The sequence below is a fragment of the Tursiops truncatus genome, chromosome 12, assembly GCF_011762595.2.
Source record: "Tursiops truncatus isolate mTurTru1 chromosome 12, mTurTru1.mat.Y, whole genome shotgun sequence".
Classification (NCBI taxonomy): domain Eukaryota; kingdom Metazoa; phylum Chordata; class Mammalia; order Artiodactyla; family Delphinidae; genus Tursiops; species Tursiops truncatus.
In genome coordinates this window covers 83254818-83269731 of record NC_047045.1, presented here as the reverse complement: position 1 = coordinate 83269731, position 14914 = coordinate 83254818, and the positions used below count along the sequence as shown (strand labels likewise).

The window sequence follows — 14914 nt, the reverse complement described above, 5'->3', positions numbered from 1 at the left end:
CTTTCATTTCCTAATTATGTGTCATATTTAGGCGACTCACTAAAGCCATCTGACGCATTTCCTTACCTCTGCAATGGCTGCAGCAATTGGCATGTGCTCCACAGGATCATGGAGTCATTCAACAAACCCAGGTGGAGTGTGTACTATGACCACCAGGTCATTACAGTAGATACTGTAGATTCAGCATTAGGAAGATTTAGTATCTTTTCTTGAAGATGGAATTGTCTGGTAACAGAGAAACACATAAATAGGCAGTGCAACCCCATGTGACAAGTGCTGTCTTCTCGGGGTTTGGGATCTGCAGGGGAGCTGACTTAAAAACAGCTGAAGCTGGCACCGACCTTTGGGGGTTGCCAGCCTTGTTGCCAGGCCACCTCTACCCTGTTCTTACTTTGCATGGTTTGACTGATGCATCTATAACTGGCACTGATTCTTATTTCATTGTCTTGTCGTCCTGTTTGGTTTTGTTTTTTATCAGACCCACACAAACTTTCTTCCATGGCCTCCAGGTTGCCCGGGTCCCAGTGGCTGTCTTCTCAAGTTTTTAACATATCTGGCTCTTCGAATCATTCCTTTGTACCTGAAGCAGATCCATTGCAGCTTCCAAACCCCGCTCTTCACCATGGCCCCTATAGATTTGTCCTCCTCTGTCTATCCCACCCACTACCTCACTTCCTCTCTGCAGCCACATAGTGGAGCTCAGGAGAGTCAGAGAAGGTTATCGGGAGTCCTTGGCCTGGGTTCCCATCCTGGTTTCATACTTAAGAGCTGGATTACGTTGAGCCTGTTATGAATTTCTCTGTGGCTCACCTTTAACTTCTGTGAAGTGGAATAGAAATGAACAACAGAGACAAGTAATGTTTGATGGGTTCCCATCCTGGTTTCATACTTAAGAGTTGGATTACATTGAGCCTGTTATAAATTTCTCTGTGGCTCACCTTTAACTTCTGTGAAGTGGAATAGAAATGAACAACAGAGACAAGTAATGTTTAAAGAGCTTAGTTTGTGCCAGGCACAGTTCTCCTGGCTTTACATACAACTCACTTCTGGATGGTAAGAGCAGCTCCCTTAGTTCACTATGGGGATATTAAACAACTTACTACATCTGAAGACCTTGTAACACAATCTGGAGAGTAGTACAAAGCTCAAGCATATTATGTATTTATTTTACTTTTATTATTAATGTAATTGTTATCGGCATAGCACGTGAAAGCATTTTGTTAATATGTGACATTATTAACTATTTTTGAAACTCATTATTAATCATTTTAAAGATTATCTGTGTAACCCTTCTTTAAGTGCTTGGACAACATTCCAATAACTTTTCAATCCTTGTTAATTTTTCTTCTTAGAGTGACATTACTTATTTTTACAATGTTTCAAAAGGTTAAGAATATCTTGAAAAGCATTCTCAGGTTTTTCAAATTTTTCTTGTTTTCAGTGTTCGAATTATATTACCAGGCTGTCAGATATTTGAATTCCAACTACATGTCCTCAGAAGGACTCCTTTTCGGAAAAGGAAAACTACATCAATTTCTTGTATATCGTGGAATAATGGCCAGTTGGATGAGAGGTGGTCATTGGTTGGCAGACAACTCCCGTAGATGTTTTATTAATCCTGGGGTATCTCCAAGTCAGAGGTCCTGGAGAGAGAGTCCATTGTACTGAGCTCTCAGTCCCTGGTGGGACAACAGCTCTGCTTGACGGCACAAGACCAAGCCCAGCTGGGTGAATACCCACTTGTTATGTCCACACTAAACGACTTATGTCACTGCCTTACTTGTTGAATTAATGACTTGTTATAAGGAAAACACAAATGTACTGTTTCCTCTTTGCCAAGCAATATTCTGGTTATTGAGGAAACAAAGATAAATAAGGCATTGTTTTTGCCCTGAAGAAGCTTAAAACAATGTTTGAAAACTCTGCTGTCTTCCCGTGAAAATCTCTACCTCCCAAAGCTGAGGGATCGTTCATATACCAAGAGAACTAAATATTATTTTGGGCTTTGGAGTGGCTAGACAACTAAACTTTATCTAATTTATTGCCCATGGGATATGTTATTAATGTGGCTTTGAACTGAACTAACATGATGGTGCACTTGCACCATCTGGCAAAGGGACTGCTTCTGAAATCAACAACGTTTTCTACAAGTGAGTCAAAGAATTAAGCAGTTAATGGTCTCTGAACCATGGATGGAGTCTCAGGGAAATATGTTCTATAAATATCACTATAAGTACTGAAATCTGTTTGGGATCTTCCTACTCCCCTTTGCAGCTCTACTCTGAGCATTAGGAAAATCTGGATTTGAAAGGAAAACCTCAGTTTTTTTATTTTTTCCATATTTGTCCAATTTTAGCAGCCCCTGAGAATTTGCTCAGGTTCTTCATGTGTTTCCTGGCATCTGAGCATATAGTGATAATTTTTGTATCAACTTTTAGTTCACAGAAAGCCTGGAAAGTTACCAGAATAACTGTCACATTTGTCGATTCTGCTTATTCCACCTTCTTTATACATTTTCCAAATAAGATTGTGTGAATGGAGCAGCCAAAAAGGATTCTGAGGTTTTATTCTGAGGTTTTATCTTTATACAAGATAAGGACCCACCTCTTTAGTTTTCAAAACTCATAAATGATGATAGTGATACTGACAATTATATATTGAGTTGTGACTGGATTGGGTCTGCACTCTGTATATGTCCTTACATCTCAGAGCAATCATCAAAGTTGGTAATATTATTGCTAATGACATATGTAGAAACTGAAGCTTATGCAGGGAAAGTAATTTGCCAAAAATCACGCAGCTAATAAATTACACCTATTTGACTTTGAATTCCATGTTGCTTCTCTGCAGTCTTCTTGCTCCCCGAGGAACACTTCAGGTGTTGTGTGTATGCGTCGGTAGCTGTTTATATTTGTTCATTCATGCATTCTTATTTCCTCTCAGTCATTTACCTTTTCAATTCATAGATGAATTTTCTACATCTACTAGGTTCAGAGTGCTGTGTGAGGCATTCTGGTAAATAAAAGTAGAAGTGTAACCCAGTCGCTGCTCTTAAGGAATTCTAAATTAAGTTGGAGGATCAGACACACACACACACACACACACACACACACACACACACACACACACACACACACACACACACACACACACACACACGATGTCCAAGCTCTGATCACTGCAGTGGAAGAGCATAGCAGGCAGATTACCCGGATTCAGATGAGAGAGAAAGACATTATTTTTATCTGAGAGTATCACATGAAGCACGTACGTTATGACTGTGGAGAGAGGAATTTTATCTCACTGATTTTTTGAACCTTTTGAAAAGAGCACAATATGGATGAAAATCTCAGAATATGTTAGGATGCTAATTCTCAATTGTTTCTCCTTATTGCAAAGCACACGTCCTCACATGCCCACATTTGAGTGTACTCAGATCTTGATGTTGGTTTGTTTGATATGACTTAGGCTAAAGGCTTTGTACAGTCTCTAGAGTGCTGGCCGAGCACTGAGGTGATGATAAATGGTGGTAGAACGTCTGTTAGTCCAATTAGAATGGAAAAAAGTGTATTGTCAGCGATTACTGCTTAATGAACAACCACAAGATCTCAGTACCATACATTAATAACCGTCTCTTTCCCTTGCATCTTCAGGTCATCTGGGGGTCTGCAGCCCCAGCCTGCATTTAGCTGGAAGACTGCTCAAGCTATAGGTGGGGTTGCACTTGATCCTCTCCATGGCTTGGGCTCAGGTCTGCGCCATGTGTGCAGTTCTGGGGCCCAGGCTGAAGAGGTGGAAACTTCCAGGGATTCTTTGTTGATAGCCAGGGCAGTGGTGAAAATATACTCTAAAACCCTGGTTCAGTCACATCTGCAAATGTCCTATTAGCCAAAGCTGATCACATGGCTTAGCCCAAAATCAAGGGCAGGATGAAGGGAGATGAGAGTGAATATTTTTTGAAGAATAATATAATCTACATATATAATGGAGAGGAAAAGACAGTTGGTCTAGAAAGGAGAAGAGTCTGAGCACACTTGAAGAAGATAGTAAGATGTTAGACTATATTTAACCAGTAATAGTGAGACACTTTAAAAAGACTATGCAGAAAACACCAGAAATTCTTGTACAAAAGGTTTGCGGGGCAAGACAAGAGGTAAGGAAGTAATTACAAAGCTCTTGTAATGATGGAGGCCTAAAATGGGGAGGTGACAATTGGGATGTAAAGGAGCTGAAGATGTGAAGGGAATTTCTGAGTCAGAATTAGTTACTCTTGACACCTTGCTGGATGTAACAGTAGGGAGGAAGGTTCAAAGGTGGTGAAGCCCTCTTTAGAAAACAGGAGAATGATTGGAGTTTTAGGTGGGAGGGGAAGCCTTGACACTTGGATAACATGAGGGATGGTGGTGCCTTGACAGAAATAGGAAGTCAGCTAGGGGCGGACTGAGGGGACAGAGATTGACACAGAGTGACTACTGCTGAGTAGGAGCAGTCCTGGGGAGAGCTGGGAAACTGCGGGGACAGGCGGCAGGAAGAGGAAGTGTGTTGACGTGACCGAGACCCGAGACACGGGACCAGAAGAGATCAGAGTGGGATTTGGGACCGGAGGGCATGCTGGTGACCTTCCTGAGTGGGCGAGGCTGACAGCAAGCCGTGGTGTGTGGGCAGGGAGTGCTGATGAGTGTCAGGCACCATTCTTACAAGTCTGATAGAGATAACACGGCGCTTGGGGGGTTAGGATTGTTACCAGTGTTGTTGTGTTTTGCGTGTGTGTTATTTAAACTTCCTAAGATGAGGGAGAATGGCAATGGGGGGTGTTGTAGAGAGAGGAGGGTCCTCGCTCTGTGGGACGAGGGACAGACAGATGAACGACTGTGTCTACCCAGTAGATATTCTGAAACAGAGATTTAACTTAAGTTAGTATAGTTTCTGTCCAAGTAAATTATCTGATGTCTAACTTTCTTTTCTTTTTTTATGCTTTTATTTTATTTTATTTTATTTTTTATTGGAGTATAGTTGCTTTACAATATTGTGTTAGTTTCTACTAATTCTACTAAATTTTAAAGTCTCATGTTCATACACATTAATATATAGATACAAAACATTTTTGTAGGCGTCCACTGATTTTAATTGTGAGATTGGATGAAACAGTGAATGATCCGAGATGGCACTGGTACCCTGTCCTCTGGCTTCACTGGCCTGGTGGTGTGATTGCTAGTGATGTCTGAGTATACATGGAGCCTACTGTAAACAAGTGTATGGTAAATTCTAGAGAAAATTGCCTTGTAGTTGGTAATAACCAACTCTGTGCTTTTTAAAACAGAAATGAGTGCTAGCATTTAAATTTGAAAATTATAAGGACATATTTCCAGGAAGTCAGTTTTAAAAGCATACTGCTTTTCAGTATGGTTATGTATGCAGTGTGATACATGTTTCTTTCCCGTTAGATTTCATGTCCCTTTGAATATTACTTCAGTTTTCGTCTGTTGTCGTGTTCCATTTATCCCCACATTTCAGTTTCTGGCCCCAGTTCAATATTAACACACACATGTGTAGGTGTTGGCCCCTGCTGCAGGGTGAGTGTGCCTGTCCTGATCAGTCAATCACACGTGTCACTTTTCTTTAAGTTCCATGACTGCGTGCAGACATTGGACATAAACCAATGTCTTTTACACACTCTAGAACTGATGACAAATTCAGCTCCTCCTGGTGTTTTAATGTCTGCCCTTTCTTGTTGTGTTTTTGTTTCACTCTCCCACAGAGCTGTGACCTGGATCAGCAGAGCATCGTTCACATTGTGCTCAGACCCCAGAGAAAAGTCCCAGAAAGGAGCACAGCTGGAAGGGACAGCCCGCAGAACACTGCGGGGGGCTCTGAGAGGGAACCTGAGAGCCTAACTCGGGTGGACCTCAGCAGCTCCGTCCTCCCGGCCGACTCAGTGGGTCTGGCTGTTATTCTGAAGGATGACAACGAGAATGGTGGCCCACCAGCTGGAAGGCCAGGTAATTGACTGGCTGTGGCTAGTAAAGCATTTTGTGCAGTAGAATCTCCACGAAGAATGGCCTCACTATGGTGTATTTAGTTCATGACAAGTTCTAAATCACCAGAAGGAGACATGACTAGAAGGAGAGTACGTGGATATAAAATTTGAGGTGACACATTTAATAAGTACAACGAAACAGAGCTATCATATTAAGAATGAACGTAAGGGATGGGGAAGGTGTCAGGACCATAGTGATAGTATCTTGGGTTTACTTTTGGAGGAACTAGGGGTGGTGGGGACATGTGATACATTGTGCTAGGCTCAAAGTATATGATTAAGGTACCTGTATGTCCCTCTCAACTTTTGCCTTTGTTCTCTTCTATTTCTTATTTTCTTAAAATACATTTTGGTTGATTATGTTTCTGATGATATAGAGAAATGTTAAAAAAGGAGAAAGAGAACTTCAGAGGTAATTTAGTCATTTGCAGGTTCTAAGAACAAATGACAATGTCAGTAATATCCTTTGTGTGAAAGAATTCTTCCTTCTTTATGCTACAGCCCATTTCAAAAGTTTGTTTTGGCATGAATGACAATCCCTTTGTTATTCTGACAATATTAGTATGTTTCCTTTAGTCTTTTATTCTCCAGTCTAAATAGTCAGAGGTACAACAGGATTCTTTTTGACTGTGTGTGACAGAAAACACAAAGTAATAACAATGACTCGGCAAGGTAGACGTTTATTTCTCTCCCACGTGCAATAGGTGAAGACGTAAGCAGCCCTGGGCTGGTACGGCTTTCACAGTGTCAGAGAATTTTGGAACCACCAAGATGGAGGCTTCTTGCTAAAATTACTAAATAAAATTTAATTAATATTTTTAAAATCATAGATGAAATTGAAAAAGAAAAAGGAAATTTTCCAGGGGTAAGTGAAGAAGTAGAAACAACACAGCTGTCTTTAAATAAAGGAATGAATAAACCAAGAATTTAAGTGCATGGTGCTCTGGTGGCCCTCAGGTGGTTGTGGAAGGAATGAAGGCTTCATGTCCTTTACATGGACTGGGCATCTAGGAGACTGAAAAAATAACTGAGAAATGGGGAAAATGAGATAAACCTAAACCTCTCAATACCTATGTTGTCCACAAGGAGGAATTAATATAAATATCAGACCCAGGCTTTGGCACATCTGATGTCTCAAGCAGAATGTACGTAAAAGCATTCCAGAGAACACTTGGGGGTCATGGCCTCCAGAGATGAACAAGCCCTACTGAAGGGGTCCTCATGATACCCATTATAAGTCAAACAAAGGGATATTCTACCTTGAGTGGAGGAGAGCATACACCATAAACTAGAAGATTGGTTTCCCCCAAAACGTGAGAAAATAAAATGACAGTTTGAAACAGAATACAAAACAAAAATGTTTTATGTTAATTAGGACATAAAATAAAAAATTGAAATCAAAACAGAAAACAGACATAATAGAAAAGATAGCTATTGAATAGAGCATACATTTAACTATTAGAATGAAAAAAAATCCTCAACAGATTGGTTGAAAGAGCAATTTGTCAATGCCAAAGAGACAGTTAATGAATTGGAAGATATATATGAGGGAATAGCCCATAATGTGACACAGGTTAAAATGTAAAAATGTGGTTTTAGAGACTAGGATTTGGAATTAGGTGACCTAACTTATATCTGATAGGAAATCTTTAGAGCAGGAGTCCCCAACCCGTGGGCTGTGGACCGGTACCGGTCATGGCCTGTTAGGAGCCCGGGCCGCACAGCAGGAGGTGAGCGGTGGGCAAGCGAGCGAAGCTTCATCTGCTGCTCCCCGTCGCTCCCCGTCACTCCCCGTCGCTTGCATTACCGCCTGAACCACCCCCCACTCCCTGTCCGTGGAACCACCCCCCTGTCCCTGTCCGCCTGAACCACCCCCCTGTCCCTGTCCGTGGAAAAATTGTCTTCCATGAAACCGGTCCCTGGTGCCAAAAAGGTTGGTGGCTGTTGCTTTAGAGCAAAATTAAATCCTTATGTGCATTATCTGAACATTAATAATAATATAAGCAGAATAATTATCATTTATAGGTATTCACATATTTTAATGTTTCCTAATGTTTGTGATTCTACTATCTTGTCACTGGTATTTATCTGAAGATTTAAAAAGTAGAATCTTATTATTTTATTTTATTATAAAATTGCCTTCAGTCTTCTTGAGAGTTTTATTTTATGATTATCAGTTTGGAATTATTGGCACCTTCCATTGTTTCTCTTGCTAGATCATAATACTTCTACTGAAGAAAATATTCTCTTCCTACAGTGATTGAGATACCGGTACACTCTTAGAAAATTCTGCTAAATGTCTAATATTCTACTTAGATTTTAAGTGAAATATGTAATTGTTTCAACCCAAACAATAGATTAAAGAAACTCTCATAAATGTACATAGGACAGTAGCACTGTAGCAAGAGCTTGCAGGCTACTGTATGCTTTGTTATTGGACTGCTTAACCTTAACTTTCCATACAGACCTCATGTAGTCTGACCTCTAATCACCCTGTTTCTCATTTACCCACTGACCAGTGGTGGCCTGTTAGCTGCATGTGTTTTGCCGACTGGGGACTGGGCTTGGCAACACTTGCTGGCATGCCAGGTGGCCAGCATCCTATTGTGCTTCTCCTTCCATCACCCCAGATCAGGAGTGAGCTCTCCTATTACCTTTCCTGTGCTGAAAGGGTGGTGTAAGTTATGTTGCATCTGGAAAGAATCAGGCAAAAAAATATGGGTTATTCCAGGTCAACTTTAGGACTTTATTCTGCATTGAACTGAAACTCTGAACTGCAAGGAGTCATCCCTTAATCTTCTGAAGTGGAAAGAATCATCTCCTTTTCAGAACTTTCATACCTCTTATTATTTTCTATTTTGTACTCTAGTTCCTTCTGTATATACTTTATCTCTTTGAGGACAGGATATTTGTTCAATTTACTGTAGTTTCCCACAAAATCTCTAAGAAAAAATGGTGATCAGTGTTTCCTAAATTATGTAAAACTGTAAATGTAATAAGCCATTCATCAGAATTTTCTGTGTATTTAACTTTTAGAACTAATGACTTGTTCAACATTATACAGAGAAAAATGAAACTTCACCTCTTAAAATATCTTGTTAATTTTACTGCTTGAATGAATGGAATACCTTGAATGGGATTATTTGAAATGACTGTGGGCAAACGACGTGCTTATACAATTATTTTTTTTAATAAAAATGACAGTTTAGAGTTCCTAGAGCAGTGACTCACAAACTCTAGTGGGAATGTTTGTTCAATGCTTATTCCAGGGCCAGAAAGTCTGATTCCGTTAGCTGAGGACAGAGATTCAGAAATCATGGTGCTGAGTACACTCCAAGAAATGCTGCCCTATAGCAAATGTTTTCCCACCTTTCGACTGTGAGACCTACCTAGAGTCTTTAACCAGGTGGTAGGAATGTTGAGAAAGACAGGTGGACAAACCAAGTCAGTCCATAGTAGCAAGAGCAGGCTCATAATTACCAGTTTTATATACAAAGCATCTACAGTGCATTTCATTTGGGGAAAAAAAAGAAAAAAGGTCCTGGTTGAAAAATGTTTGAAAACTTCTGCCTTTAAGAAAGAAATTTAAGAGAAATAAACCCAAATTTCAGCATGTTTCCAGGGTGTTTGAATTAGACAAGGAAGAATTTAGGTGCTTGCCAAACGTGAGAGGGCTCTAAAAGGTGGAGAGCTGGGCTGTAGCCACAAAAGTAGATGCAACAAATAAGAACTGCAACTTGAGAGCATGTCTTTCAGGTATTTATAGGTGCAAAAGATAATTGGTCAATGTAAGAGGCATTGTCATGATCTACATTAATAGTTTATACTATTTATATTTAGAAGCTAGGACATGTTAGATTATGATTTTTAAGAGGAAGTCAAAGAACTGAAATGAGTCATTTAAGAATTCCTTAAAGCAGTGGTTCTCAAGGTTCAGTACTCATTGGTGTCACCTGAGGGCTGGGTCCAGCTCAGTCTTCCTGGAGTGGTGACTGAGAATCTGCATTTCTAACAAGTTCCCAGGTCTTGCTGAAAGTATGGTTCCAGGAGCCATGCTTTGAGTAACACTGTCCTACACAGTAAGAATTTGTATTGTTTTAAAATATTGTTATTGTATATTATTTTATAAACATTTGAATAAGAACATCGAGTAAGCTATTCCTGGACTCCAAGGAACACATGCATGAACTAAGTTCACATATTATGTTTGTGTTTCCTTAAAGAAATACCATTCATCCCCTCCTGATAATCAGATGAAAGAAGCTATTGGATCTAGGAAAAAATAGGAATATTCTCCAATATTTGTCATGCAGTTAGCTAACTACTTAAACAAATAATTAGAGAATCCCTACTCTGTGCCAGGCACAATTCTAGGTGCTGGGATGTAGCAGGAAATAGTAACAGCAAAATTACCAACCCAACTGGACCTCATTCTAGTTGGGAAGAAGATAATAAACAAGCAAACAAACAAAAAGCCAAATAGCTAGTAAGTATATGTTCTCTGGTGAAAAAAAATAGCATAGTAAAGGGAACACAGAGTGTTGGAAAGGGTGCTCTTTTGTATAAGGTGGTCAGAGGCCTCTCTCATGAAGTGACAACTGAGGAGAGCATTTCAGGGAGCATCCATTCAGGAATCTCAGGTAGAGGGGACAGCGAGTGTATGGACCCAAGGCAGGACCGTGCTTGGAAAGCAAGGAGGACAGCGTGGCTGGGGCAGAGGAAGTGAAACAGTAGGAGACAGGAAGTCAGAAAGGAAGACAGTAATACATGATCACAGTTGAAAGTGAAGACAATCTAATAAGAAAGTTTTACTCCTGTCAACTAATGTTAAAGCTGAAATTCTGAGGATGACATGCTACAGGGCTGAAAGGAATGGTAATTAGTATTCCTCTCCTTCCTCTCCCTCTCCCTCAACAGAATCCATACCAACCTCCTCATAATCCTTCTCCAGGGCAGCCATGTCCTCACAGGCCTCAGAAAACCGTAGGCTGTGTAGGGTCTTGTAGGCCCTAGATTTTACCCTGGTGAGAAGGGAGCCACTGGAGGAGTTTTGAGAGATGGAGTGACATGATGTGACTTAGGGAATGTTCACCTTGGCTGCTTGTGAATAAACTTCAGGATGCCAGGGTAGAAGCAACAGGATCAGTGTTTTAAATCATCAAAATACCGTAACACCCGTGACATCAGGAACTGGTGGTAATGATAGTCAACATCTGTGAATGCTTATCCTGAGCCTGGCACTGCCCTAAGCCCTGCTTCCATGAAATGTCTTGTTTAATTCTTCAGAAACCCCATCAGGTAGAATATATTAATGTCCTCCTAATAGATAGAAAGTAGTATCAGATCATTTGAGGAACAAATACAAAGGAAGACTCTATTAAGGACTGTCTTACTCCGAACCTTGTGTTCAACATATCCACTAGTCTGTATTCATTTAAATATAATATCAGAAGGAATGAATGAGTTTTTGCTTTTCTTCTAGATAGTTTGGTTATAAAGGTTGAAGAATCATGTTAATTGTTAATTTTAGCCAAGTAGTCAAATTTTAAAACTCAACTTTTATATCACAAGGTGTACTATTTTTTCATAATTTTGGGGTCTTTAAAAAGAAAACTTTCATTAATTTTATCCAGTTCTTTTTAAGTCTCATTGCCCCAGTTTACTAACAATGCATTTCATTAGTTTTGAAGAACATTTTCCTCTACAATAATTAGACATCTTTTTACTAAATGCAAGAGACTGCTTTCGATGAAGCATTACACGCTGGAATGAATTTTTGTTTGTTTGTTTTGGCTGCCCCACGCTGCATGTGGGATCTTAGTTCCTGACCAGGGATCAAACCCGTGCCCCCTGCAGTGGAAGCTTGGAGTTTAACCACTGGACCACCAGGGAAGTCCCTGGAATGAATTATTGAAATAGAACTTGAAAATGTAAAATAGAAAAAATTAAAAATAGACAAAGGTTTAAAAAAATTAAGAATAAATTACCTCTGCCACTCCTTGTCAACATTATACTGAAAGTGTTAGCTAATGCAATAAATCAATAAAAAGAAACAAAAGGCATACAGATTGGGAGGAATCATAAAACTGACTTTGCTCATAGGTGATGTGATTGTCAATGCAGAAAATCTAAAGGATTTGACAAAAAAAGCTTTTGGATCTAATAAGTGATTATGTCAAGATTGCAGGATACAAGGTTAATATAAAAGAGTCAGTTGCTATCCTGTATACCATCAATGAAAAAATGTAATTAGAAATTAAAAAACACAGTACCATTTACATTAGCACCCCCTAAAATGAAATACTTAGATATAAACCTAACAAAATATGTACAGGTTCTGTATGAGGAAAATCACACAACTTTGCTGAATGAAATCAAAGAACTAAGTAAATGGAGTGACATTCCATGTTCATGGACAAGAAGACTCAACATTGTCAAGACATCAGCTTCCCAACTTGACATACACAGTTACAGTCAAAATCTTAGCAAGTTATTCTGTGAATATCAGCAAACTTATTCTGAAGTTTAAATGGAGAGGCAAAAGACCCAGTATAGCCAACACAGTATTGAAGAAGAAAAAAGTCAGAAGCTTGATGCTCTCTGAAGTTAGGAGTTCCTATAAAGCTACAACAATTAACAGAGTGTAGTAGTGGTGAAAGAATACACAAATAGTTCTACAGAACAGAGAGCCCAGAAGTAGACCCACATAAACATGGTCATCTGATCTTTGACAAGGAGAAAAGGCAATATGATGGAGAACAAATAGTCTTTTCAACAAATGTGCTGGAAAAACTGGACATCCACATGCAAAAAAAAAAAAAAAAAAAAAAATACACAAAGATTTTACACTTGTCACTCACAAAAAATGACTCAAAATGGATCAGAGACCTAAAGGTAAAACATGAAACTAAAACAACAGGAAGATAACATAGGAGAAAATTTAGATGATCTTGAATGTGGTAATGACTTTTTAGATACAACACCAAAGGCATGATCCATGAAATAAATAAATGATAAGCTGGACTTCATTAAACTTAAAATTGTCTGCTCTGTGAAAGACAATGGCAAGAGAATGAAAAGACACGCCACAGATGGGGAGAAAATATTTGCAAAAAAGACATATTTAATAAAGGACTGTTATTCAAAATATACAAAATCTCTTAAAACTCAACAATAATAAAATGAACAACCTGTAAAAAATTGACAAAAGACCTGAGTAGACACCTCATCAAAGAAGATATACAGATGACAAATAACCATATGAAAAGATGCTCAATATCATGTCATTAGGGAATTGCAAATTAAAAAAACAATGAGATACCATTACACACCTGTTAGAATGATTAAAATCCAAAACGCCGACACCAAACACTGGCTGGAATATGGAGCAACATCAACTCTCATTCCTGCTGGTGGGAATGTAAAATGGTACAACCACTTTGGAAGATGGTTTGACAGTTTCTCACTAAACTAAACACACCATACAATCCAGTGATTGTGCTCCTTGGTGTTTACTCCAATGAGTTGAAAACATATGTCCACACAATAATCTGCACCCAGATGTTTATAGCAGCTTTATTCATAATTGCCAAAATTTGGTAGCAATCAAGACGTTCTTAAATAGGTAAATGGATAAACTGTGATATATCCAGACAATATTACTTAGTGCTAAAAAGAAATAAGCTATCAAGCCATGAAAAGACATGGAGGAAACTTAGATGCATATTACTAAGTGAAATCAAGTTGAGAAGCTAATACTGTATGATTCCAACTATATGACGTTCTGGAAAAGAGAAAACTATGGAGACAGTAAAAACATCAGAAGTTGCGGGGGGGTTGTGTGGGAAGGGATGAATAGTCAGCGTACAGAGGATTTTTAGGACAGAGTAACTATTCTGTATGATAAAATGGTAGATACCATGTCATTATAAAACCCATAGAATATAAAATACTAAGAGTGAACCCTAAAGCAAATGGTGGACTTTGAGTCATAATGATGTATCAATGTAGGTTAATTAGTTGTAACAAGTGCACTACTCTGGTGAGGGATGTTGATAGTGGGGCAAGCTGGCGTGTGTTGGGGAAGGGGGTATATGGAAACTCTCTGTACTTTTTGATCAGTTTTGCTGTGAACCTAAAATTGCTCTAAGAGATAAAGTCTATTAAAAATAAATTAAATTACTTTTAAGACTTGAGCCCTGGATACATACTGTAGATATATCATGATTACTAGAGAGTATGTTCTTATCAGCAATTTTTTTGCCAGTGGTTGAATGTATTGCAAGATGAAAGTTATTCTGGGATTATGAATGAGTTAGCACCTGCCAAATACAGATCAGTAATGGAAGCCTCCTAATGGAATAAAGCGATAAACTTCAGACTTAATTCTCATTTTATCCAAAAATCAAATCTCAAGTACTTGAAAATGTGTATTATACATACTAATGACTTTAAGCCAGAGGGTGTGAATTTCTTGGTGCATTGGACAGCTTTAAACCTTCCCTGAAACAACAAAATTTTGGCAGTCATACTAGAGCAACTTAAAGTTGCTATCACATCAAATTATTAAAAATACATTATGATTCTGCAAGTACTTGATTTTTTTCTCCAACAAAGAAAATTTTACTGTAATATACTCTTTCAATATTATAAGTGAAAACACAGAAAATGATGTTTCAGTGTAGTGGGAATTTTGCCAACCTGACATATTTTTGGGTGGGTTTTTTAGGTAAGGAAAATAGTCCTATATTCCTTTCCAAGAAGTATGAGCACCATTCCAAAAGCAGAATGAGTTTCTTTTTCCTCTTTATTGTACTTTATATATACAGTTGGCCCTCCGTATCCCCGGGTTCCACATCCATGGATTCAACCAACTGG

At 38.8% G+C, this 14914-nt stretch overlaps 1 protein-coding gene across 18 annotated transcripts in view; it reads left to right on the top strand.

The window, feature by feature from the left end:
* The window catches only part of LOC101328244 (1-acyl-sn-glycerol-3-phosphate acyltransferase delta), a 1425233-nt gene that overhangs the window by 432579 nt on the left and 977740 nt on the right, over nucleotides 1-14914 (top strand). For all 18 annotated transcript variants that reach the window (XR_004529329.2, XR_012324969.1, XR_012324970.1 and 15 more), the window contains exon 3: nucleotides 5759-5999. Coding sequence is in view for 14 of the 18 variants with exons in the window: in XM_033867950.2 (XP_033723841.1) it covers nucleotides 5759-5999 (241 nt within the window). In the remaining 4 variants the exon portion in view is untranslated. The remainder of the gene's footprint in view (nucleotides 1-5758; nucleotides 6000-14914) is intronic.